Source organism: Ahaetulla prasina, chromosome 14 (assembly GCF_028640845.1).
Source record: "Ahaetulla prasina isolate Xishuangbanna chromosome 14, ASM2864084v1, whole genome shotgun sequence".
NCBI classification, from domain to species: Eukaryota; Metazoa; Chordata; class Lepidosauria; order Squamata; family Colubridae; genus Ahaetulla; species Ahaetulla prasina.
The window spans coordinates 20,534,070-20,560,272 of NC_080552.1; the positions used below are offsets into that span (position 1 = coordinate 20,534,070).

General features: G+C 47.4%; 1 protein-coding gene across 3 annotated transcripts; it reads right to left on the bottom strand.

Moving 5' to 3' along the window:
- Window positions 1-65: 65 nt before the first annotated feature.
- Window positions 66-25,821, bottom strand: AP5Z1 (adaptor related protein complex 5 subunit zeta 1). 3 transcript variants are annotated; one of them, XM_058157175.1, is made up of 17 exons: window positions 22,589-23,410; window positions 19,425-19,562; window positions 18,893-19,079; window positions 17,352-17,496; window positions 16,636-16,745; window positions 15,103-15,271; window positions 13,810-13,950; window positions 13,566-13,603; window positions 12,140-12,302; window positions 10,216-10,394; window positions 9,343-9,485; window positions 8,456-8,602; window positions 8,247-8,358; window positions 5,495-5,592; window positions 4,166-4,298; window positions 1,799-2,013; window positions 66-805 (listed from the first exon to the last, which is right to left on the bottom strand). In XM_058157175.1, the coding sequence occupies exons 1-17, from the start codon at window positions 22,648-22,650 to the stop codon at window positions 544-546; spliced, it is 2,442 nt and encodes an 813-aa protein (XP_058013158.1). In that variant the 5' UTR covers window positions 22,651-23,410; the 3' UTR covers window positions 66-543. The 3 variants fall into 3 exon arrangements, with proteins under 3 accessions (XP_058013158.1, XP_058013160.1, XP_058013159.1); XM_058157177.1 differs by lacking the exon at window positions 22,589-23,410 and adding an exon at window positions 21,071-22,519 and having other exon boundaries at window positions 67-805; XM_058157176.1 differs by lacking the exon at window positions 22,589-23,410 and adding an exon at window positions 25,684-25,821 and having other exon boundaries at window positions 69-805.
- Between the last annotated feature and the right edge of the window lie 382 nt (window positions 25,822-26,203).

The following is a 26,203-nucleotide window of genomic DNA, read 5'->3' on the forward strand; positions in this document are numbered from 1 at the left end:
ACCCCCTGCCCAGGCAGGAAACCCTACACCATCTCAGTCAGATGGTTATCCAACATTTTCTTAAAAATTTCCAGTGTTGGAGCATTCACAACTTCTGAATGCTTCTGAATTCACAACAACTCTTGTTGTTGTTGTTGTTATTATTATTATATTATGTCACCTGTGGCACCTGCATGCTATAGAGTCGCCATCATGGACCTATACTACTTCAGACAAGTGACTGCCTAGTCTCTTCTTAAAAACATCCAGTGATGGAGCGCTCACGATGAAGCCGGAGCTCCTTCCCAAGGTCACCGATCCATGAAAGACACTTAAGTTTGCTGAACTCAACTAGAAGAGGACACGCAGACCATGAATGCTTTTAATAAACCAAGGTGCGAGATGTTCTAATGAACGTTTGCCATCCATGGTAGAGACACCCCGGCGTGCTAGGAAACGGTGAAGGTGGGACCTCAAAAAGTCCTCAGAAATGCAGAAGGCACCAGGGATGTTCTTCACCACCATCTCCAGGAAGCAACCTTAGGTTGGTCTGGAGGGGCTTCGTCATCCAGGAACGGAGCCGGTTCCTCCTTCCAAAAGTTGGCTGGTCATCTTCATGGCCAGCAGCAAAGGGATGTGGGTCTCCTGGTGGCTTAAGTCCTCGGAGGATGGTCTTAGCACGAACTGAGCCACGCTGGGCATTTTCAGTAAGTTCATCAGCTCCATCGCCCGGGTGAGGATGGCCTCGGCTTCTTCAGCGCAGTAGACGGAGGAAACAGCCGGGCTCTGGATGAAGAGCTTCATCTTCGATAGAAACAGGGAAACTCTGCAGCGCAGAAGCCAAAATAAAATAATAAATAAAAGTCAGTCGGAAGAGGCAGCAAAGGTTGATCAGAACCAATGCAGGTAGTTCTCAACTTACAACAATTCACTGGAGGACCGTTTTGAAGTTACGACATCGCTGGGAAAAGTGGCTTGGGGCAGTTTTTGCGCACTGAACAACCCTCAGAGCATCCCCGTGGTCGTGTGCCCAAAATTCAGACGCTTGGCAACTGTCTCATACTTATGACGGTTGCAGTGAGTGTCCCAGGGTAATGTGATCCCCTTTTATGACTTTCTTGACAAGCAAAGTCAGGGAATTCAGATTCACTTAACAACTGGAGGAGAAGGAGGAAAACAGCTGTGGGGTCCCTGGTGCTCTCTGAGCTTGGTTGTTTTCTTGCAGACGTTTCATGACCCAACTAGGTAACATCATCAGTGCTACAAGAGAGTGGAGTTTGCATAGAGGAGGAGGAGGAGGAAGAGAAATAATAGAAGGATTGTGGGGTCCTTGGTGCTCTCTGAGCTTGATTGTTTTCCTGTAGACGTTTCATTAGCCAACTAGGTAACATCATCAGTGTGACTGTGGGGTTTGCGCCATGTTTATATACAATGGTTTGTCCTGCCAGCGTTGGTGGCGGATGTGGTGGGTGGAACCCAAAACACCAGAACACATCCTCTCCAACTGCCAACCCCGAGATAAGCAGGGATTAACACCAGACAAACAAATTGAGCAGAAAACCATACCTGTATCAAGGAACTACCCAAGAGATAACCATATCCCTGCCAACCCTAACAGGGCGAGCTACCGCATACAAATAAGAGAACAAACCCTATACTCTCTAGTGCTGAAGATGTTACCTAGCTGGGTAATAAGACGTCTGCAAAGAAACAACCCACGTTCAGAGAGCACCAACAGGTGTCCACAGATCCAGAGCTCCCACCCTGCAAACCAATAAGAGGGTGGGGGGAAAGAGACTGATCAGGGAACCATTCCAACCTGGGGATCAGATCCTGGCTGCGAGATGCTAGCTTGGTCAATGCGGTCATGAGGACGGTGATCACACGAGGGGAGTACTTGGGGGTGTTGGCTGAAGGTCGCAGCTGGGTGATCTCGAAGAGCATGGCTTCCAGAACGTCGAAGAAGGTGTTGATCTGCTCCACCGTGCAACGTTTATCGTGCGTCACCGATGCGTATTCGCCAATGGCCCAGACCTAGAAGAAGACATTACCAACGAAGACCTCTCAACACTCAAAGGGCAACGACAGGTCATCCTTGACTTTACAACGCTCTGTTTAATGACCATTTGATGTTACAACAGAAAAAAAAGTGCGTTATGACACCCCCCCTTTTCACACTTAACGGCCGTTGTGGCATCCCTATGTTCCTGTGATCAAAATCCAGACGCTTGGCAACAGACTCGTATTTATGAGGGTCATAAATATTTATGATGGACTCATATTTATGACGGCCCTGGGTCGTGCGCTCCTCTTTTGTGACCTTTTGACAAGCAGGGGAAGCCTGTCATGTCTCCCTCCCCTTCCGACGACCGGGTCTAGGAAGTCCGTATCAAACGTGGCCACGAAGCCTCTGCAGCTTTGCCAAATTCCTTTCAGATTTCTCAGGGCAGGCAGGAATCCAAGTTGTGACTTCAGCAAACCAGATGAGACTTTGCTTGACTCAAGGAATGCCAAAAAGCAGATCCTTTATATAGGCCATGGGGTGTGGCTCCATGACTCAGCATTTATCCAGGCCTGCCCCTCCCTTCCTTCTGCTGACGTCGCCTCTCAGATCTCCGGAAGCGGGGATCCTCCCACTGTGGGTTCTCTTCCTCTGGATCTGCTGCCGGTAATTCCAGCACGTGGCTGGCTCCCTGCTCACACGCTGTAGGAGTGAGGTTTGTTTGTTCATTCCTGACATTCTGTTCGGGCATGGTGCCAGGGCTGGGGGCTGGAGGCATGCCAGGCCGTTCCTCTATATTATCAGACTCTGAATCTGAATCTGATAGCAGGCCCGGGAGGAGGCAGGAGGGGCCCGGCTGAGGAGAGGGCTGAGGAGAGGGAAGACGAGGCACAACAAAGCCGCTTCGCAACTGTGCGACTAACTTAACAACTGCAGCGATTCACTTAACAGCCGGGACAAGAAAGATTGTGAAATGGGACAAAACTCCCTTAGCGCGTCTTGCTGAGCAACAGAAATGTTTGGGGGGTTTGGTCTATTGTGGTCGTAAGTCAACGACAGCCTGTACTCATTGGGTTGACTAGCTGTGGCCGAATCGCAACTGTTCCATGGACCATCTCAGTAGGGTATCTGTTATGCCTCGTCCTCCCTCCTCTCCTCAGCCGGCCCCTCCTGTCGCCTCCCGGGCCTGCTATCAGATTCAGTGTCTGATAATGAAGAGGAATGGCCTGGCATGCCTCCAGCCCCCAGCCCTGGCCCCATGCCCGGACAGAATGTCAGGAATGAACAAACAAACCTCACTCCTACAGCGTGTGAGCAGGGAGCCAGCCACGTGCTGGAATTACCGGCAGCAGATCCAGAGGAAGAGAATTCACAGTGGACGGATCCCCGCTTCTGGAGATCTGAGAGGCAATGTCAGGGAGGGGCAGGCCTGGATAAGTGCTGGAAGGAAGGGAGGGGCAGGCCTGGATAAGTGCTGAGTCATGGAGCCACACCCCACAGCCTATATAAAGGACCAGCTTGAGTCAAGCAACTTTGAGTCAAGCAAAATCTCATCTGGTTTGCTGAAGTCACAACTTGGATTCCTGCCTGCCCTGAGAAATCTGAAAGGAATTTGGCAAAGCTGCAGAGGCTTCGTGGCCACGCTTGATGCGGACTTCCTAGACCCAGTCGTCGGAGGGGGAGGGGGACAGGACAGTATCAGTGGGAAATAATCTTTAGCGCCGCCTCTCCCAGTGGCACGACTGACAGAGAGGAACATGTAGTCTAGGCCTGGGTTCTCCAACCTTGGTCCCTTTAAGACTTGTGGACTTCAACTCCCAGAGTTCCTCAGCCAGCTTTGCTGGCTGAGGGACTCTGGGAGTTGAAGTCCACAAGTCTTAAAGGGACCAAGGTTGGAGACCCCTGGACTAGATGACCTCCAAGCTTTGCTGGCTGAGGCACTCTGGGAGTTGAAGTCCACAAGTCTTAAAGGGACCAAGGTTGGAGACCCCTGGACTAGATGACCTCCAAGCTTTGCTGGCTGAGGCACTCTGGGAGTTGAAGTCCACAAGTCTTAAAGGGACCAAGGTTGGAGACCCCTGGTCTAGCCAATCACTGAATTCAAGAATTGACTTTAGGTTTCTTGATGGAAAAGGGCCAGAGGATGATTGTGGGGGAGGAGGAGTCATGCAGGTATCTCCTTACCACGTGAATGAAGAGGTCCTCCTTGGCCTGAATATTGGACACCGTTCCCGAAAACTCCAGAAGTGGTTTGGACAGCTCCACCACCAAGGACGGGTGCTGCTTGCACAAGATTTGTAGCTGGGAACTCATCACTCTGCCGGGTGAAGAGAGACTCTGAGAAAACGAGGCTAGCACTAGCACTTAAGATTTATATACCGCTTCCCGGCGCTTGGCAGCCCTCTCTAAGCGGTTTACAGAGTCGGTCTGTTGCCCCCCAACAATTTTGGGTCCTCATTTTACCCACCTCAGAAGGATGGAAGGCTGAGTCAGCCTTGAGCCGGTCAGGATCGAACTCCTGGCAGTGGACAGAGTTAGTCTGCAATACTGCATTGTAACAACTGCACCACTATTCCTTCCTTCCTTCCTTCCTTCCTTCCCAAGCTATACCAGACTTATATACCGCTTCACAGTGCTTTTACAGCCCACTCTAAGCAGTTTACAGAGTCAGCCTCTTGCCCCCAACAATCTGGGTCTTCGTTTTTACCCACCTCAGAAGGATGGAAGGCTGAGTCAACCCTGAGCTGGTCAGGATCGAACTCCTGGCAGTGGGCAGAGTTAGCCTGCAATACAGCATTGTAACAACTGCACCACTATTCCTTCCTTCCTTCCTTCCTTCCTTCCTTCCTTCCTTCCTTCCTTCCTTCCTTCCTTCCTTCCTTCCTTCCCAAGCTATACCAGACTTATATACCGCTTCACAGTGCTTTTACAGCCCACTCTAAGCAGTTTACAGAGTCAGCCTCTTGCCCCCAACAATCTGGGTCTTCGTTTTTACCCACCTCAGAAGGATGGAAGGCTGAGTCAACCCTGAGCTGGTCAGGATCGAACTCCTGGCAGTGGGCAGAGTTAGCCTGCAATACAGCATTGTAACAACTGCACCACTATTCCTTCCTTCCTTCCTTCCTTCCCAAGCTATACCAGACTTATATACCGCTTCACAGTGCTTTTACAGCCCACTCTAAGCAGTTTACAGAGTCAGCCTCTTGCCCCCAACAATCTGGGTTTTGTTTTTACCCACCTCAGAAGGATGGAAGACTGAGTCAACCCTGAGCTGGTCAGGATCGAACTCCTGGCAGTGGGCAGAGTTAGCCTGAAATATTCTAATCATTGCGCCGCCATGGCAAGGAAGGAAGGAGGAAAGGAAGGATGGAAGGACAACCCCAAACCAAGGTTCAAGCAGAGGACCAGAATCAACTCCAGTTGCTGAAGAGGTTTGCAGGAGAAGTTACCATCGGCTGATCCATCTAAAGCTCCCGGCTCTCTCTCTCCGGATTTAGAAAAACCTCTCCTCACCTGAATACCTTGGCCTTGAACCCAGGGATCTCGTATAGCTGATCACTCCTCTCCAGGGCTGCCAAGGTCAGTTTCTTCGCAAGAGTTTCATCTGCAAACTGGAGAAGAAGTTCAGAAGAAGCAGGCTGTTATTATTTTGTTTTATTGCCTCGGTCATGACTGCAGCACGTTTTAGCGAACGTTTTCTCCGGTTACCCTTGCGTTATGGGTGTGCACCAGAGGTGGGTTTCAGCAGGTTCTGACCAGTTCTGGAGAACCGGTAGTAGAAATTTTGAGTAGTTCGGAGAACCGGTAAATACCACCTCTGACTGGCCCCGCCCTGATCTATTCTCTGCCTCCTGAGTCCTAGCTGATCAGGAGGAAATGGGGATTTTGCAGTATCCTTCCCCTGGAGCGGGGAATGGAGATTTTGTAATATCTTTCCTCTGGAGTGGGGTGGGAATGGAGATTTTACAGTATCCTTCCCCTGGAGTGGAGTGGGAATGGAGATTTTGCAGTATTCTTCCCCTTCCCCTTCCATGCCCACCAAGCCACAGCCCCCAAGCCATGCCACGCCCACCAAGCCATGCCCACAGCACCGGTAGTAAAAAAAATTTAATCACACCACTGCTGTGCAGGATCCCGAAAGCCACTGTAGCATGGAGATCCGGCTGGGAAAACCCAGGTTTTTAGAATAGAATAGAATAGAATAGAATAGAATAGAATAGAATAGAATAGAATTTTATTGGCCAAGTGTGATTGGACACACAAGGAATTTGTCTTGGTGCATATGCTCTCAGTGTACACAAAAGAAAAGATGCCTTCATCAAGGTACAACATTTACAACACAAATGATGGTCATAGGGTCATATGCCCACAGAACCAGTAGTAAAAACATTTGAAACCCACCACTGTTGTGCACGTGCGTTTTTGGCACGCGACGACAGAAAACTTAGCCATCACTGGCCCAGTTTAATGAAGAGAAGGAGTAGGGCGTGACATGATAGCAGTTTTCCAAATCTGAGGGGCTGTCACAGAGGAGAGGGGCTCAAGCTATTCTCCAAAGCGCCTGAGGGCAGGACAAGAAGCAATGGGTGGAAAATGATCAAGAAAAGAACAAACCTAGGATTAAGGAGAAAATTCCTGTCGCTGAGATCAATTATTATTATTATTTTTTTACGTTTTATTTTCTTTTGATACAAACATTTTATCATTTATTAAACAGTGTGTCATCTGGGTACGACAGGTATGTCGTTAGTGTCATAACAGTTAAATCTCACCACCATATTCATTATTTATATCCACTCTTATTTTAATACTAACGCTGACTACTTAACGTATCTATTGTTGTAACATTTCTCTTCTTAACTTATTTAAACTTTATAATACATTGCTTTCATATCTATTCTCCAACTACCGGTAAAATAGGTCCCATATATTATAGCAATCAGGTTCTTCCTTTCCTTTAATTGCAAGTGTTAATCTATTCGTTTCTGCGCATTCTAGTATTTTCTTAATCGCATTTTCATCTGTAGGGATCGCTTCAGCCTTCCAATGGGAACAATTAATCAGTGGAACTGCTTGCCTCCTGAAGTTGTGGGTGCTCCATCGCTGGAGGCTTTTAAGAAGACACTGGACCAGGGGTCTCCAACCTTGGTCCCTTTAAGGCTTGTGGACTTCAACTCCCAGCAAAGCTGGCTGAGGGACTCTGGGAGTTGAAGTCCACAAACCTTAAAGGGACCAAAATTGGGGACCCCTGCACTGGATGACCATTTGTCTGAAATGGTAGAGGGTCTCCTGTTTGAACTGTAGGTTGGGCTAGAAGACTTCCACAGTCCCATCCAGCCCCAAGATTCTATGATTCTGGGATAAATAAGATAGACAGATAGATGGACAGAGGGAGGGAGGGAGGGTGGGAGGAAGGAAGGTAGGAGGGTGGATGTATGAGAGGAAGAAAGGAATGAAAGAAGGAAGGAAGGTGTCATGTCCCACTCCTCCTCTGACGGCCGGGTCGGGGAAGTCCGTATCAAGCATGGCCATAAAGCCTCTGCAGCTTTGCCAAAGTCCTGTCAGAGTTCTCAGAGCAGGCAGGAATCCAAGGCGTGACTTCAGTAACCAGATGAGACTTTGCCTGACTCAAGGAATGCCAGAAAGCAGATCCTTTATATAGGCCATGGGGTGTGGCTCCATGACTCAGCACTTATCCAGGCCTGCCCCTCCCTTCCTTTTGCTGACGTCGCCTCTCCATTCTCCGGAAGCGGGGATCCCTCCACCCTCCAGCTGCCGGCAATTCCAGCTCGTGACTGACTTCATACTCCTCATGTTCACATGCTGTGGGGGAGGGGTTTATTTGCTCAGTTTGTCCGGGCATGGTGCCAGGACTGGGGGCTGGAGGCATGCCAGGCCATTCGTCTTCATTATCTGTCTCTGGCTGAGATAACAGGAGATGAGAGGGGCCCGGCTGCTGAGAGGGGGGCGAGTGAGGCACAACAGAAGGAAGGAAGGAAGGAAGGATGGATGGAAGAGCTTGCCTCCAGAAGTCGTGGGTGCTCCATCACTGGAGGCTTTTAAGAAGACACTGGACGACCATTTGTCTGAAATGGTACAGGGTCTCCTGCTTGAGCAAGGGGTTGGACTAGAAGACCTCCAAGGTCCCTTCCAACTGTTATGCTGCATTTTTTTTTTAAATTGTGAATGCAGTAGCCTTGAGTGTAGTTGCCTCAACACATCCCAGCGGTAATCGTCTTGGACCGTGTGGTGATGGGGAACTTACCTTGGACACCAACCTGAAGAAGAGCTGCAGCAAGACTGGGACGCTGTTGGCACATTGCCCAACCCGAGGGTGACTGGCTAAGGATCCCAAGAGCTGCCGGAGAGGAGTCAGCCTGCGGACAATCAAACAACGCAAGCCACAATTCACCACACAAGGCCGTGTAAACTAGCCCCATTGAATTTTTAAAAAGGCTCAATCTGGACGATTACCTGCCAGGGTCACCTGGAGTAGACTCAACCCTCAGGAGATAATGGAAGAGGCCCCGGTATTGAGGGTGGCGGAAGGCCTCCAGGCAGGTAACAGGTTTTGAAGCCGGATCTATGGTGGATCTCTCGGATAGCGGGGTCAAGACAGACCTAGGGAGAAGTCATATGAAGAACGGTTGAAGGAATTGGGTATGTCTAGTTTGATGAAAAGAAGGACTAGGGGAGACATGATAGCAGTGTTTCAATATTATTATTATTATTATTATTATTATTATTATTATTATTATTATTATTATTATTATTATTATTATTATTATTATTATTATTATATTTGTATACCGTCCTTCTCCCGAAGGACTCAGGGCGGTTCACAGCCAGTAAAAGACAAAATACATATAATACAAATTAAAAACTATATAAAAACCTGATTTGATTAATGGCCTAAATTTTTTTAAATACAATTAAAACCCTGTTTAAAACCCCCAATTCAAAACCCTGGTTTAAAACTATGTTCAAGCTAGTCCTGCAATATCTCAGTGGCTGCCCCAAAGAGGCAGTCAACCTATTCTCCAAAGCACCTGAAGGCAGGAGGAGAAGCAATGGGTGGAAACTAATCAAGGAGAGAAGCAACTTAGAACTAAGGAGGAATTTCCTGACAGTCAGAATAATTCATCAGTGGAACCGCTTGCCTCCAGAAGTTGTGAATGCTCCAACAGTGGAAGTTTTTAAGAAGATGTTGGATATCCATTTGTCTGAAGTGGTGTAGGGTTTCCTGTCTAAGCAGGGGGTTGGACTAGAAGACCTCCAAGGTCCCTTCCAACTCTGTTATTATTATTATTAGTAGTAGTTATTTGTCTTCTGCTTGAGCAGATGGGCGACATCCAAGATACCTCAGCTGGGTGTCCAGTGCAGCAGTCAAACACGGAAGGTCAAGTAGCAAGTGGAACATCTCCAAGGCATTCTCCGGACTGAGCAGGGCTGGTAAAAGGTCTGTGTAATCAACGATCAGGGCTGGGCTGTTCCAAGCCAGGAACTGCAAAGGGAAGCAAGAAGAACAGCCATGGATGGGATCCATTTCCTGGAAGATCTCAAGAGATCTAGGTTCTGAGAAGAAAGCAGAGTGGATCCAGAGAGACAGAGAAGGGAATTCCCCAAAGGAAATTCTCTGTCCCCCACATATTTATAGCTACTGTTTCTCCTCGAGTTTGGAAGGTTTTTAAAAACTCAGTTAAGACTCTTAAAAGCTCATGTTTAAGGGTGTTCCCCAGGCCAAAATCAAAGTAAACCATACTGCCAGATTTTAATTTTTCTTTCTTTCTTTTTTTTTGACAATGTTTCTGGGGTATGTATGTATGTATGTATTTATTTATTTATTTAAATTTCTAGACCGCCCTTCTCCCAAAGGACTCAGGGCGGTTTACAACCATATAAAAAACAATATACAAACATTAAAATAATTTGAAATGAAATATTTAAATTTAGGCTACTCCTTAAAACCGGTTTAAAATTCCCAATTAAAACTATCAGGCAGTCCTGCGCGATGAAACAACCATGTTTTCAGCTCGCGTCGGAAAGTCGCGGAGATCGGGGAGTTGGCGAATACCAGGTGGTATTCTTGCAGAAATGTGGAAGTTACGGGACCTTAGAAGGTGGCAAAGGCGCCCACAGGATATGTGTGTGTATGTGTATGAAAACTGGCAAATGCCTCCTGCAGATACTCTTACATGGAGGTCAGAAGGACGAAAGAGTCCAGGGTCTGGTACCTTGAATAGGTTTGGGGTGCTCTGTCGGAAGATGCCGAGATTCTCGGTGAAGAGTCCAACGTTCTGCCGGCAGAACTGGAGAAACTCGTAAGCCAGCATGAGGTTGTGGAAGAGCTGAGCAGGAACTTTGGTGAAGAGATGGCGATAAACGGCTTCGGAGTCCACAGCTGCTGTCTCACCTGGTTGGCGAAGAAATCGTTTAGAATAGAATAGAAGGGGAGGGAAGGGAAGGGAAGGGAAGGGAAGAGAAAACAGAATAGAATAGAGGAGAGGAGAGGAGTAAAGGGAAGGGGAAGGGAGGAGAGAAGAGAGGAGAGTAGTAAAGGGGAGGGGAGGAGAGGAGAGGAGAGAAGGGAAGGAAAGGGAAGGGAAAACAGAATAGAAGAGAGGAGAGGAGAGGAGGGGAATAGAATAGAATAGAATAGAATAGGAGGGGAGGGGAGGGAAGGGAAGGGAAGAGAAAACAGAATAGAATAGAGGAGAGGAGAGGAGAGGAGAGGAGAGGAATGGAATGGAATAGAATAGAATAGAAGGGGAGGGAAGGGAAGGGAAGGGAAGGGAAGGGAAGGGAAGGGAAGAGAAAACAGAATAGAATAGAGGAGAGGAGAGGAGAGGAGAGGAATGGAATGGAATGGAATGGAATGGAATAGAAGGAAGGGAAGGAAGGGAAGGAAGAGAAAACAGAATAGAAGAGAGAGAGGAGAGGAGTAAAGGGAAGGGAAGGAAGGGAGGAGAGAGGAGAGTAGTAAAGGGAGGGAGGAGAGGAGAGGAGAGAGAGGAGAGGAATGGAATAGAATAGAGGAGAGGAGGAGAGGAGAGGAATAGAATAGAATAGAATAGAATAGAATAGGAGGGAGGAGGAAGGGAAGGAAGAGAAAACAGAATAGAATAGAGGAGAGGAGAGGAGAGGAGAGGAATGGAATGGAATAGAATAGAAGGAGGAAGGAAGGGAAGGAAGGAGGAAGGAAGGAAGGAAGAAAACAGAATAGAATAGAGGAGAGAGAGGAGAGAGGAATGGAATGGAATGGAATGGAATGGAATAGAATAGAAGGGAAGGGAAGGGAAGGGAAGGGAAGAGAAAACAGAATAGAATAGAGGAGAGGAGAGGAGAGGAATGGAATAGAATAGAATAGAATTTTTTATTGGCCAAGTGTGATTGGACACACAAGGAATTTGTCTTTGGTGCAGACGCTCTCAGTGTACATAAAAAGACAAGATACATTCGTCAAGAATCCTAAGGTACAACACTTAATGACAGTCATAGGGCACAAATAAGCAATTAGGAAACAATATCAATATAAATCGTAAGGATACAAGCAACAAAGTTAGTCATGCAGTCATAAGTGGAAAGAGATGGGTGATGGGAATGATGAGAAGATTAATAGTAGTGCAGACTTAGTGAACAGTTTGACAGTGTTGAGGGAATTATTTGTTTAGCAGAGTGATGGCAATCGGGGAAAACTGTTCTTGTGTCTAGATGTTCTGGTGAGCAGTGCTGCAGAGCAGGGGTCTCCAATCTTGGCAACCTTAAGACTTGTGGACTTCAACTCCCAGAATTTCTCAGCTAGCTTTTCTGGCTGAGGAACTCTGGGAGTTGAAGTCCTCCAGGCTTAAAGTTTCAAAAGTTGGAGACCCCTGGACTAGAAGACCTCCAAGGTCCCTTTCTAGCTCTATCCTGATTGAAAGTGACCCACACAATCCCTTGCCAAGGCCGATGCCAGGCATGGGTGACCTGAAAGTCACCCCCTCTTCTTTGCAGAACACGCTCTGCCCCGCCCACCTGGCAAAGCGTTAAAATCACATGTGGTCGTTTGAAACCCTGTTCCAAGAACTGAACCACTACAAAAAAAGGGGTCAAAATTTTTTTTTAAAAAAAGATTTAAAAAGAAGTCCTTAAATGCAGCATCCAACCTTCCTGACTCACTGTGATTTAGGAAAAACTGGGCGATGGGAATCAGCACACGGGCGCAAGAAGGATCCCCGCTGATCCGTCCGTGGAGGTTTTTCAGGCAGGAGAGGGAGCGGTAAACGTAAGAAGAGTCTTGCTGGCAGATGATGTCCATAATGGTGACCGCTTCGATGAGACACTGGAGGGGAAAAAAAGAGAACAAAAGTCCCTGTCTTGTCCAGTCCTTGGTTCCTGCTAAACCAGGGGTGTCAAATTCAATTTCATTGAGGGCCGCGTCAGGGCTGTGGTTGACCTCGGGGTGGGTGTGGCCGACTGGGTGGGCGTGTTTGACGCCACTGACTGGGCGTGGCTGACTGGGTGGGTGTGGTCAGCTCGACGGCACTTCCCAAACTGCTGGCGCGTTTCCCCTTCGCATTGGGTAGACCAGGCTGAAGCAATGCTGGCCCCATGTCTCTTTGCATTGGGTATAGAATAGAATAACAGAGTTGGAAGGGACCTTTGAGGTCTTCTAGTCCAACCCCCTGCTTAGGCAGGAAACCCTACAGTAATTCAGACAAATGGTTATCCAACCTCTTCTTAAAAACTTCCAGTGTTGGAGAATTCACAACTTCTGCAGGCAAGTCGTTCCACTTATTGATTGTTCTCACTGTCAGGAAATTTCTCCTTAGTTCTAAGTTGCTTCTCTCCTTGATTAGTTTCCACCCATTGCTTCTTGTTCTGCCCTCAGGTGCTTTGGAGAATAGCTTGACTCCCTCTTCTTTGTGGCAGCCCCTGAGATATTGGAAGACTGCTCTCATGTCTCCCCTAGTCCTTCTTTTCATTAAACTAGACATACCCAGTTCCTGCAACTGTTCTTCATACGTTTTAGCCTCCATTCCCTGAATCCTCTTTGTTGCTCTTCTCTGCACTCTTTCTAGAGTCTCAACATTTTTTTTTTTACATTGTGGTGTCCAATCGTGGGTAGACTGGGCTGAAGTGATGCAGGACGGCCCCTTACATTTTTCAGGACAGCCTTGCAGGCTGGATCCGACCTCATAGCGGGCCTTGTGTTTGACACCCCTGTGCTAAACCCTAGTCCGGCCACCTGTGGCTCTGGAGCCACATGTGGCTCTTTTACCCGTCTGTTGCAGCTCCCTGTCACTCACAATATGCGTCACAACTTCCAATGTGCGACACCTGCCAGCGCGTGATTAATTGAGCTTTTCAACCCCCGGTAGGCCAACCATGGATAAATCCAAGAAAAGAAAAGTTTCGGAAGAAAAGAGAACGTTTAATTCAACTACACAGGCTAGTTTTGTGGCCGCTCAAGAAATAGCCAGGCATGGGGAAGGGTTTTGTGGCTCCCGGTGTTTTCTTTTCTGTGGGAAATGGGTCCAAATGGCTCTTTGAGTGTTGAAGGTTGCAGACCCCTGACCTAGTCCCATTCCTCTGCGATACTTACGGCTTTTTGTAGCTCCCCGTCTGCTTTCTTCAGAGCTCCTGAAGAGTAAAAAACCCAAAATGAACTGTGTTCAGACTCCAGGCTGGAAGAACTCCAGGATCAAGTCCTGCCTGATATTTTTGTGCGATGAACCATAAACAAGCACAGTAGGTGAGTAACTCTGAACGGTCACTAAACGAACTGTTATAAGTCGAGGACTACCTGTACCCAATATCTGCCTCCCTAGGACAAGGGCTACACTCACGGCGGTTGCTCTGCTCCAGAAGACGCTGGCAGTACTCAAAGGCCTTTTCTCTCAGACGTTCCCTTGGAGAAAGGAGGCGACTTGAGGTAGATGTGACGGAGACCATCGACACGAGGGAACCATCCACCTCCGACTTGTCGTCTGTAAGGGAAGAGGACAAGGCGAGGCAGGACAAGGGTCAACCCTGAAGCTGACCTGACCGAAGCCGTCTTGGAGCTTCAGTGTTGCCACACTGGAGCTGAAGGGTAGGGAAGGGACAAGAGAGGGATTTGAGATAGTTGTAGCTAAAGCAAAATACTTTCTCTTGAGAACCAAGGACATTCTCGCACCTGTTCAAAGGAAGGAGGAGTGATGTCACCAGGCAACCAGAACGGAGCTGTGATTGGACAATGTGACTGATTGTTTTTGAGAAAGTGGAAAACTTTTAATGACTTTGTAGCTGAAACAAAATACTTTCTCTTGAGAACCAAGGACATTCTCGCACCTGTTCAAAGGAAGGAGGAGTGATGTCACCAGGCAACCAGAACGGAGCCGTGATTGGACAATGTGGCTGAATGTTTTGAGAAAGTGGGAAACTTTTGATGAGGTGAAAACCGCGGGAACCTTCAGAATCGGTTTTCACCAGATCTGTGCCAATATGATATATCCAATAAAGCTATTCTTTGAGGAATCTACCTGCCTTGGAGTTTTGCTGGCTATTACTTGGAACCCTGACAACAAGATTAGTACGACAATAGAGTACCAGAATTGGAAGGGACCTTGGAGGTCTTCTAGTCCAAGCCCGTGCTCAAGCAGAAAACCCTAGACCATGCCAGACAAGTGGCTGTCCAGGTAAGGTGGCGTCATATTTTTCAACTTTCAATGTCCAAACATGAAGGATGCTCAAAAGTTGTGACACGCCTTCGCGATTGTAAAGATATTTTGGTTACTTTAATATCATTTAGAGCAGGGGACTCCAACCTTGGTCCCTTTAAGACTTGTGGACTTCAACTCCCAGAGTCCCTCAGCCAGCAAAGCTGGCTGAGGAACTCTGGGAGTTGAAGTCCACAAGTCTTAAAGGGACCAAGGTTGTAGACCCCTGATTTAGAAGTGCTTGATAAGTAACTACATAAATATCATCACTGTTTAACGTTTTACCTCACGTCCAGTCTCACCTTAAAAAAATCCGGTGTTTTTAAGATAATCTTTCAATTCCCAGATTATTTTTGCCAGCCAGCCTCTTTGACAGGAAGGCCCAAATGCTTCCATGGATTTGGAAATTCCCATTTCTCTTCCCCGAAGAAAAACCCTCACCTGAATTTGGATTGCTGGTTGTGTCACTCCTGTAGCACAAGAGCCACTTCCTCAGCATGGAGAAAGCCTGCACGTTGAGCCACTGGTCCTCTGTGTAATTCTGGCCCACAGACAGCACGGTGAAAAAATCGGTGGCCACCGTACCGTCCACCTCGGTGATGGGGCCAGGCTGGGAGAAAGACAAAAGGCAGAGTAAATGGTAGAATTTGGGGGAGCGACAAAAAGGCAGGGACAGGTTTAATTGTGAGGAGTTCCAACGATTTATCAAGGGGGTTACCCAATTCCAGCCAGGCGTGGCAATCGAGGGGTGAGGCCCTAAAGCAGGGATGGCTAACCCGTTTGCCATTGTGTGCCAGGAGTGGGGTGGGGGTGGGGGTCTCGTGTGCGTGCGTGCCTACATTCATAATTCTATGTGCCCCGCCCCCGTGATGCGTCTCCCCCTCACATTCCCCACCCCCCACTCCTAGCATGCGATGGCTCGGTAGGCCCGTTTTTCTCTCTCACCTGGCTCCAGAGCCTTTCTAGGAGTCTGGGGAGGGCAAAAATGGCCTTCCCAACACACACAGACACACACACACACCGGAGGTCCTCTGGAGGTCGAAAACGGCCTGTTTGCCAACTTCCGGTGGGACCGGAAGGCCCGTTTTTTGATGTTCCCAGTGGGACCGAAAGTTGGCAAACGGGCCGTTTTTGGCCTCCAGAGGACCTCCCGGGCAGGTGGGGGGAGGCTGTTTTCGCCCTCCCCAGACTCCTAGAGAGGCTCTGGAGCCAGGTGAGAGAGAAAAACGGGCCTTCCCCACCACCCCCAGAGGCCCTCCATAGGCAGGAAACAGCCTGTTTCCCTACTTCTGGTCGGCCCAGAAGGCCTGAAAATCAGCTGGCCGGCGCGCGCATACTGAGCTTGCGTGCCCACTGATATGGCTACGTGTGCCACTTGTGTAAGGGCTCCAAGTAACAGACCCAACGAAATCAAAACTCTGAGGCCTGGAGTTTCTTCAAAGTAAGAAACCCCAAGGTCACACATCCATCACGTGGTCCAATCAGGTTAGAGTCCTCCTCCGGCTGCCTTTGGTCCATGCCTTCCAACCACCTAGTGGGGATGTCCTTGGCTCCCATGGGAAAGCATGTTATTTTGGCTACAATTTCCCCCCAGTTATCTCTATCTCCCCCCCCTCATGTTCTCACAGCTGCAACCGGTCTTGCTGTGGCAGCCCTGAAGATTTCCAAAATGGTTTCAGAGCTGACAAAAAAAAAAAAAAGGGGGGGGGGCACATGGCTCAGGAATTCTGGGAGTTGAAGGTCTTAAAACTTGCAATAGTTGCCAACCCCTGCTCTAAGTCATGGAAAAATGGCTGCACGCGCCAGTTTATAGCAGGGGTTCTGTAACTTGAATGGTAGCAAAGTCACCCATCTACCCAAACTTCATAACTTTAACCCTGGTGGACTTCAACTCCCAGAATTCCTAAGCCAGCCATGTTGGCTCAGGAATCCTGGGAGTTGAAGTCCTGAGGTCATAAAATGTGGGTCGAATACCTGTTTTCCTCTTGGGTTGAAAAAGCCACCTGTTGCCGGGGTCGCTCCTTGCTGAAGGCTGGCGTACCTGAGCCAATCAACCATCCTTTTGCTGATCAGGTTGATCTGGTCTAGGAACCCAAAAGAAAGACGCTACTAAAGAGGCTGCAGATGGTATTTACAACTCTTAATGGTGTGTTGTTTTTTTTTTGAATCAGGCAATTCTTAGTCCAAGCGTCCCAGGCAAGCAGCCACTTGCCTGGGACGTTGATCTAGACACAAGAACAGTTTTTCCCCGAAGGCCATCACTCTGCTAAACAAATAATTCCATCAACACTGCCAAACTATTTACTGAATCTGCACTACTATTAATCTTCTCATCGTTCCCATCACCCATCTCTTTCCACTTATGACTGCATGACTGTAACTTTGTTGCTGGCAATCCTTATGATTTATATTGATATATTGACCATCAATTGTGTTGTAAATGTTGTACCTTGATGAAGGTATCTTTTCTTTTATGTACACTGAGAGCATATGCAGGAAGACAAATTCCTTGTGTGTCCAATCACACTTGGCCAATAAAATTCTATTCTATTCTATTCTATTCTATTCTATTCTATTCTATTCTATTCTATTCTATTCTATTCTATTCTATTCTATTCTATTCTCAACAAAAGCCTGACTGACAGGGGTTGAGAAGTTGCCTGACAATTTTAGGATTCAGATATATTCACCTTCGTTCAGGCTCTGCGGTGCAGAACCAATGACCTTCGACAGCATGGGGAGAAGAGGACGTGCGCTCTGGTCTTCAGGCAGTCTGCCTTCCAGAATTTTCACCACCTGCTGCCCCATTTCTTCAACAGTTGCCTTCTGATTGCACTTTGGATAAAGCAATGATTGGATATCCGACAGTAGAATTAAATCGGGTCAATCCAGAACGCTATCTGAATTCCGGAGAGGTATCTTAGGGATTCGCGTGCCAATTAAGAACCCCAATGCAAAAAAAAAGAGGCTCTTTGAGCGGGTTTTTTTTAATGGGTTTCCAGAATTTGAAAAATATCCATTTTCACCACACGGGGGAGCTTAGAGAAAGCATTAAAAACATTCATTCCACATCTGCGTTTATCATGTCCAACATCTAAAGGGGGGGGGGGTGAGGTAGGGGGCAAAGGTCAAATGCAAAACAATTGCAAAACCAGCTTTTCAAAAAATAAGAAAGGAAAGAAAAAGGAAACGGCCATATTTTACTATGCAATATTATTGTTCGGCTGGTTTTTTTTAATTATTTATTTATTTTTATTTGCATTTATATCCCGCCCTTCTCCGAAGACTCAGGGCAGCTTACACTATGTCAATCAATAGTCTTCATCCATTTGTATATTTATATACAAAGTCAACTTATTGCCCCCAACAATCTGGGTCCTCATTTTACCTACCTTATAAAGGATGGAAGGCTGAGTCAACCTTGGGCCTGGTGGGACTAGAACCTGCAGTAATTGCAAGCAGCTGCTGTTAATAACAGACTGCATTAGCAGTCTGAGCCACCAGAGGCCCCTGTGTTTTGCTACTGTTTGATTACCTACGATAGGACTGAAAGGGCTAGTGGATAACTGGAGCAGAGTTGATTATGTGCTGGTTTTTGATTCCTAGTGACCACTCAGATAGAATCAATTAAAAAAAAAAGTAAACTGGAAAATAATAATAATAATCTATAATTATTCTAATTATTCTAATAATTATTCTTTTGAATACAGACAGATTGTCATCAGATATCATGGTTGTCGAGGGCCGAAGTGTACAATTTATTGACATTGCGGTACCAGGAGACGCCGGAGTTGAAGAAAAAGAACTGGGGGAAAAAAAATCATGAAATATCACGACCTGGCCATCAAAACTACGCAATTATGGGTAAAGCGTGCAACAGTGATACCCACTGCCACTGAGGCACTTGGTACCATGTCCAAAAATTTTATAAAATACATCAAGAAATGGAAGCTTCCTGCAATAACACCAAAAGAACTGCAAAAAACTGCACTACTCAGAACATGGTACATCTTGAGAAGGTACTTGGTTGATACCTAGGACACTGGCAGCAACCCCTATCAACCATTAGTACCACTCAATGGTATTTATGATACATTTTTAAATGTTCAGTTGACTGAGTTTCATGTTTAATGAATACAAGATAATAATAATAATAATAATAATAATAATAATAATAATAATAATAATAATAATAATAATAATAATAATAATAATAATAATCCTGGCTTACTTGGGATTGCACAATGGAGAAAGTTAAACTCAAGAGCCTGGTGTCCCGGAACTTATCCCAAGGCAGAGATAAATCATTGCAAAACGATACCTCTCTCAATATGGCACTGCAAAGTATCTGGATTTGCTTAGGAGACTTTGGTAGGTACAGGGTTGTTTGCAGAAGCTGAACAAGTTTGTCCTCCAATCTACAAGAAAAGTCATCGAAAGGAACAAAAAGAGGACGTTTAAAGTAACAGAAATGCCTGAACAATGTGCCATCTACTTGACGTTTCCCCATAAAAAAAAATCTTCCAGAATAAAAAGCAAATCTGAATCTAACGACTACTTTCATTTTATTTTCTAGATTCCTGACCACCCCCCCCATTGTTCTCAATCACAGATTTCCAATTTCAGATGCCTATCTTAATTCATTTATTTATTTATTTAAAAAAAAGAATGTTGGGTAGATATTATCAATCAGCAAATCTGATTAGGAAAATAAATTCCACAAAGTAAAATACGTGTTATAGGTGGTGCTGTTTCTCACTCACTTCCGACTGTATTTGGTGGTCGAGACAATAAGAAATAGCCTTCGCAAGGAATCAACCGTTTCATTTCCAAAGTCTTGATTTTGGAGGAAGCTTGAGATCCGAGAAGTGAATTTTTTAAATTCATCATCCTGGATGTCTCTAACAGGAAAGAGGAATTGACAAGTTAAGAAATGCCGTATTTGATACAATTCAAAGTCAATTTGGGTCAAACACCCAATTATTGGTAGTCCTCAACTTACAAGCATGATGTACCTTCTCCTAGGAAGGAGAAAAAGGCCTAATTATTTCTGAAAATCTTGCCAAGAAAACTGCAGGGACTTGTCCAGGCAGTCGCATGCAATCAATGTTGACTCAAAAGCGTGAGTGCGCACACACACGCACACATTCCCCTAGCACAAATATTATAACTATAGAAACCAGGAAGTTATCCCAGCAACCCGGCACCAGCACAGGAAGCCGAACAGAGAAACACAACGAGAGACAAACATTATAATGGGAATTATTTTCAAACGGCTGTTCTCCCTCATTGGAGGATGAAATGGGTAACATCCATGGCTGCCACCCAATGGCTAGAAACATCAAAAGGCCATCTTGCAACCTTTCAGTTAATTTATTAATAATTTATTAGTTTCTTTACTTTTAATTAGTTTATTTATTAGATTTGTTTGCTGCCCATCTCGTTGCTATGAAGCTAAGGCCCATCTCACCCAGTCCTTCCAGAATAGTGGCCTCCACGGGGCCATTTCTCAGCTTAAAATTCTGGGTTTGCACAGCATTTTTTTTTAATATTAAACAACCCTATTTGCCCCACAAAACAGGCATTTTCTTGCTGGCAAAACCTGCCATGTGAGGGCCGGGTCCCCACTGAACGTGCTGGGAAAGCAGCCACCCCTGTCCTAACTTGGAGGCTGACCATGGCTGGGGGTTGCCAGGCTTAGCCATCTAGGCAAACTCAGCTTATGTTTGGATGTGGGTGCCAAGCCAGAAATTGAACAATGAACAATAAAGGAGAAAACGTGTAGCTCAGGGTTGAAATGAGGGGTCCCTGGTGCTCTCTGAGCTTGGTTGTTTTTCTTGCAGATGTTTCATGACCCAGCTAGGTAACATCATCAGTGCAATAAGGGAGTGGCCTTTATTCTCTGTCTCCCTTCTAACATTCATGACATTATGTAGTTGAAAGAAAATAGGCAAGCTTAAAGGGCACCAAGGACCCCATAATCCTCCTCCCTCCCCTCTGCAAATCCCCTCCCTTCGAGCACTGATGATGTCACCTAGATGGGTTATGATGAAACATCTGCAAGAAAACCACCAAGCTCAGAGAGCATCAAGGACCCCACAACCTTCCTCCTGTTGTCTCCCCCTTCTCCTCCCCTTCTTCCTTCTCTTCTTTGCAAGACCCCTCCTTTCTAGCACTGATGATGTCACTTAGTTGGGTCATGAAATGTCTCCGAGAAAACAACCCAGCTCAAAAAGCACCAAGGATCCAATACTCCTCCTCCCCTTCCTCCTCCACATTGCAAACTCAGCTCCCTTCTATCACTAATGAAGTTACCTAGTTGGGTCATGAAATGCAAGGAAACAACTAAGCTTAGAGAACACCAAGGAGGACCCCATAATCCTATTCCTCCTCCTCTCCAGAAACCCACCTAGCACTGATGATGTCACCTAGTTGGGTCATGAAACGTCTGCAAGAAAGCAACCCAGCTCAGAAACCACCAAGGACTCCATAATCCTATTCTTCCTCGTTTCCAGAAACCCTTCTAGCACTGATGATGTTATCTAGTTGGGTCATGAAACATCTGCAAGAAAGCAACCCAGCTCAGAAAGCACCAAGGATCCAATGCTCCTCCTCCTCCTCCTCCACATTGCAAACCCAGCTCCCTCCTATCACTGATGGAAGTTACCAAGTTGGGTTATGAAATGCAAGAAAGCAACCCAGCTCAGAAAGCACCAAGGAGAACCTCATAATCCTATTCCTCCTCCTCCTCTCCAGAAACCCTCCTAGCACTGATGACGTCACCTAGTTGGGTCATGAAACATCTGCAAGAAAGCAACCCTGCTCAAAAAGCACCAAGGACCCCATAATCCTCCTCCTTCTCTTCCTCCTCTTCCTCCTCCACATTGCAAACCCTTTTCCCTCCTATCACTGATGGAAGTTACCAAGTTGGGTTATGAAATGCAAGAAAGCAACCCAGCTCAGAAAGCTCCAAGGAGAACCCCATAATCCTATTCCTCCTCCTCTCCAGAAAGCCTCCTAGCACTGATGATGTCACCTAGCTGGGTCACGAAACATCTGCAAGAAAGCAACCCTGCTCAGAAAGCACCAAGGACCCCATAATCCTCCTCCTTATCTTCCTCCTCCACACTGCAAACCCAGCTCCCTCCTATCACTGATGGAAGTTACCTAGTTGGGTCATGAAATGCAAGGAAACAACCCAGCTCAGAGAACACCAAGGAGGGCCCCATAATCCTATTCCTCCTCCTCCTCTCCACAAACCCTCCTAGCGCTGATGACGTCACCTAGTTGGGTCATGAAACGTCTGCAAGAAAACCAACCCAGCTCAGAAAGCACCAAGGACCCACAGACCTTCTCCTTCTCCCCTCTTCCTCCTCCCACTCCTCCTCCACTCCGCAATCCCTGATGGCTGATGACGTCACCTAGTTGGGTCATGAAACGTCTGCAAGGAAGCAACCCTGCTCAGAAAGCACCAAGGACCCCATAATCCTCCTCCTTATCTTCCTCCTCTTCCTCCTCCACACTGCAAACCCAGCTCCCTCCTATCACTGATGGAAGTTACCAAGTTGGGTCATGAAATGCAAGGAAACAACCCAGCTCAGAAAGCACCAAGAAGCACCCCATAATACTTATTCCTCCTCCTCCTCTCCAGAAATCCTCCTAAAACTGATGACGTCACCTAGTTGGATCATGAAATGTTTGCAAGGAAACAACCCAGCTCACAAAGCACCAAGGAGGGCCCCATAATCCTATTCCTCCTCCTCCTCTCCAGAAACCCTCCTACCACTGATAATGTCACCTAGTTGGGTCATGAAACGTCTGCAAGAAAGCAACCCAGCTCAGAAAGCACCAAGGATCCAATACTCCTCCTCCTCCTCCTCCTCCACATTGCAAACCCAGCTCCCTCCTATCACTGATGGAAGTTTACCTAGCTGGGTCATGAAATGCAAGAAAGCAATCCAGCTCAGAAAGCACCAAGGAGAGCCCCATAATCCTATTCCTCCTCCTCCTCTCCAGAAATCCTCCTAGCACTGATGACGTCACCTAGTTGGGTCATGAAACATCTGCAAGGAAGCAACCCAGCTCAGAAAGCACCAAGGACCCATAGACCTTCTCCTTCTCCCCTCTTCCTCCTCCACTCCGCAATCCCCTCTCCCTTCTAGCACTGATGAAGTTACCAAGTTGGGTCATGAAATGCAAGGAAACAACCCAGCTCAGAGAACACCAAGGAGGGCCCCATAATCCTATTCCTCCTCCTCTCCAGAAACCCTCCTAGCACTGATGACGTCACCTAGTTGGGTCATGAAATATCTGCAAGAAAGCAACCCTGCTCAGAAAGCACCAAGGACCCCATAATCCTCCTCCTTATCTTCCTCCTCCACATTGCAAACTCAGCTCCCTCCTATCACTAATGAAGTTACCTAGTTGGATCATGAAATGCAAGGAAACAACCAAGCTTAGAGAACACCAAGGAGGACCCCATAATCCTATTCCTCCTCCTCTCCAGAAACCCACTTAGCACTGATGATGTCACCCAGTTGGGTCATGAAATGTCTGCAAGAAAGCAACCCAGCTCAGAAACCACCAAGGACTCCATAATCCTATTCTTCCTCGTTTCCAGAAACCCTTCTAGCACTGATGATGTTATCTAGTTGGGTCATGAAACATCTGCAAGAAAGCAACCCAGCTCAGAAAGCACCAAGGAGGGCCCCATAATCCTATTCCTCCTCCTCCTCTCCAGAAACCCTCCTAACACTGATAATGTCACCTAGTTGGGTCACGAAACATCTGCAAGAAAGCAACCCTGCTCAGAAAGCACCAAGGACCCCATAATCCTCCTCCTTATCTTCCTCCTCCACACTGCAAACCCAGCTCCCTCCTATCACTGATGGAAGTTACCTAGTTGGGTCATGAAATGCAAGGAAACAACCCAGCTCAGAGAACACCAAGGAGGGCCCCATAATCCTATTCCTCCTCCTCCTCTCCACAAACCCTCCTAGCGCTGATGACGTCACCTAGTTGGGTCATGAAACGTCTGCAAGAAAACCAACCCAGCTCAGAAAGCACCAAGGACCCACAGACCTTCTCCTTCTCCCCTCTTCCTCCTCCCACTCCTCCTCCACTCCGCAATCCCTGATGGCTGATGACGTCACCTAGTTGGGTCATGAAACGTCTGCAAGGAAGCAACCCTGCTCAGAAAGCACCAAGGACCCCATAATCCTCCTCCTTATCTTCCTCCTCTTCCTCCTCCACACTGCAAACCCAGCTCCCTCCTATCACTGATGGAAGTTACCAAGTTGGGTCATGAAATGCAAGGAAACAACCCAGCTCAGAAAGCACCAAGAAGCACCCCATAATACTTATTCCTCCTCCTCCTCTCCAGAAATCCTCCTAAAACTGATGACGTCACCTAGTTGGATCATGAAATGTTTGCAAGGAAACAACCCAGCTCACAAAGCACCAAGGAGGGCCCCATAATCCTATTCCTCCTCCTCCTCTCCAGAAACCCTCCTACCACTGATAATGTCACCTAGTTGGGTCATGAAACGTCTGCAAGAAAGCAACCCAGCTCAGAAAGCACCAAGGATCCAATACTCCTCCTCCTCCTCCTCCTCCACATTGCAAACCCAGCTCCCTCCTATCACTGATGGAAGTTTACCTAGCTGGGTCATGAAATGCAAGAAAGCAATCCAGCTCAGAAAGCACCAAGGAGAGCCCCATAATCCTATTCCTCCTCCTCCTCTCCAGAAATCCTCCTAGCACTGATGACGTCACCTAGTTGGGTCATGAAACATCTGCAAGGAAACAACCCAGCTCAGAAAGCACCAAGGACCCCATAATCCTCCTCCTCCTCCTCCTCCTCCTCCACTCCAATCCCTCTCCTTCTAGCACTGATGAAGTTACCAAGTTGGGTCATGAAATGCAAGGAAACAACCCAGCTCAGAGAACACCAAGGAGGGCCCCATAATCCTATTCCTCCTCCTCCACTCCATAATCCTATTCCTCCTCCTCCAGAAATCCTCCTAGCACTGATGACGTCACCTAGTTGGGTCATGAAATATCTGCAAGAAAGCAACCCTGCTCAGAAAGCACCAAGGACCCCATAATCCTCCTCCTTATCTTCCTCCTCCACATTGCAAACTCAGCTCCCTCCTATCACTAATGAAGTTACCTAGTTGGATCATGAAATGCAAGGAAACAACCAAGCTTAGAGAACACCAAGGAGGACCCCATAATCCTATTCCTCCTCCTCTCCAGAAACCCACTTAGCACTGATGATGTCACCCAGTTGGGTCATGAAATGTCTGCAAGAAAGCAACCCAGCTCAGAAACCACCAAGGACTCCATAATCCTATTCTTCCTCGTTTCCAGAAACCCTTCTAGCACTGATGATGTTATCTAGTTGGGTCATGAAACATCTGCAAGAAAGCAACCCAGCTCAGAAAGCACCAAGGAGGGCCCCATAATCCTATTCCTCCTCCTCCTCTCCAGAAACCCTCCTAACACTGATAATGTCACCTAGTTGGGTCACGAAACGTCTGCAAGAAAACCAACCCAGCTCAGAAAGCACCAAGGACCCCATAATCCTCCTCCTTCTCTTCCTCCTCCACACTGCAAACCCAGCTCCCTCCTATCACTGATGGAAGTTACCAAGTTGGGTCATGAAATGCAAGGAAACAACCCAGCTCAGAAAGCACCAAGAAGCACCCCATAATACTTATTCCTCCTCCTCCTCTCCAGAAACCCTCCTAACACTGATGATGTCACCTAGTTGGGTCACGAAACGTCTGCAAAAGAAAACCAACCCAGCTCAGAAGGGGAATCCACGGATCCTCCTCCCTGAGCAAAGGGGGCTGAGCTCCTTGGGCAGAAGCTGGTGGGGACCCCGGGGTGCTCCAGGAGGGCGGCCTGACAACGCTCAGCCGGCCAGGGCGGCCTGCACAAGCCAGGATGATTGGCCGGCTGCCAGCGAGCGGGTGGGAAAGCTGGTTTAGGCAAACCTTCCTCTCTCCTTCCTCCTACCTGGCCTGCCGCAGCAAGCTTCCCGTCCCCGCCGAGCACATCCCGCCCCAGAACCGGGTTTACTCGGGAGGAGGAAGGAATCAAGACCCGACCCATAAAAAACAACACACCCCAAAACAACTCCACCCCCCCCCCATGCAATTTTTTTGCAAGCCCGGGCAAAGGCGGGTCTGCGCATGCGCGCGGGTCCTTCTCTAAAACCCGCCCGGGTTGAGCGCGAGGTTCCCGCTCGCAACGTTCCGGGTGTTTGTTTGGGCGCCGCTTTGCCCCAGGAATAGGGAGGGAGAAATGGAAGAAGAGAAAAGAGGGGAGAGAGAAAAGGCGGGGAGGAGGAGGAGGTGGAGGTAGATAGGACGCTGGAATAAGCTGAACAAGAGGCACATGAAGAGGAGGAAGAGGAAGAAAAGGAGGGATTGGAAGTGGGCTGGAGCAGGCAAGGAACAAGAAGTTGCAGGATTCTTGCAGCAGGATTCTTGCAATGAACAACAATGAACTGTCCTATTGTTCCCTTCATTATATC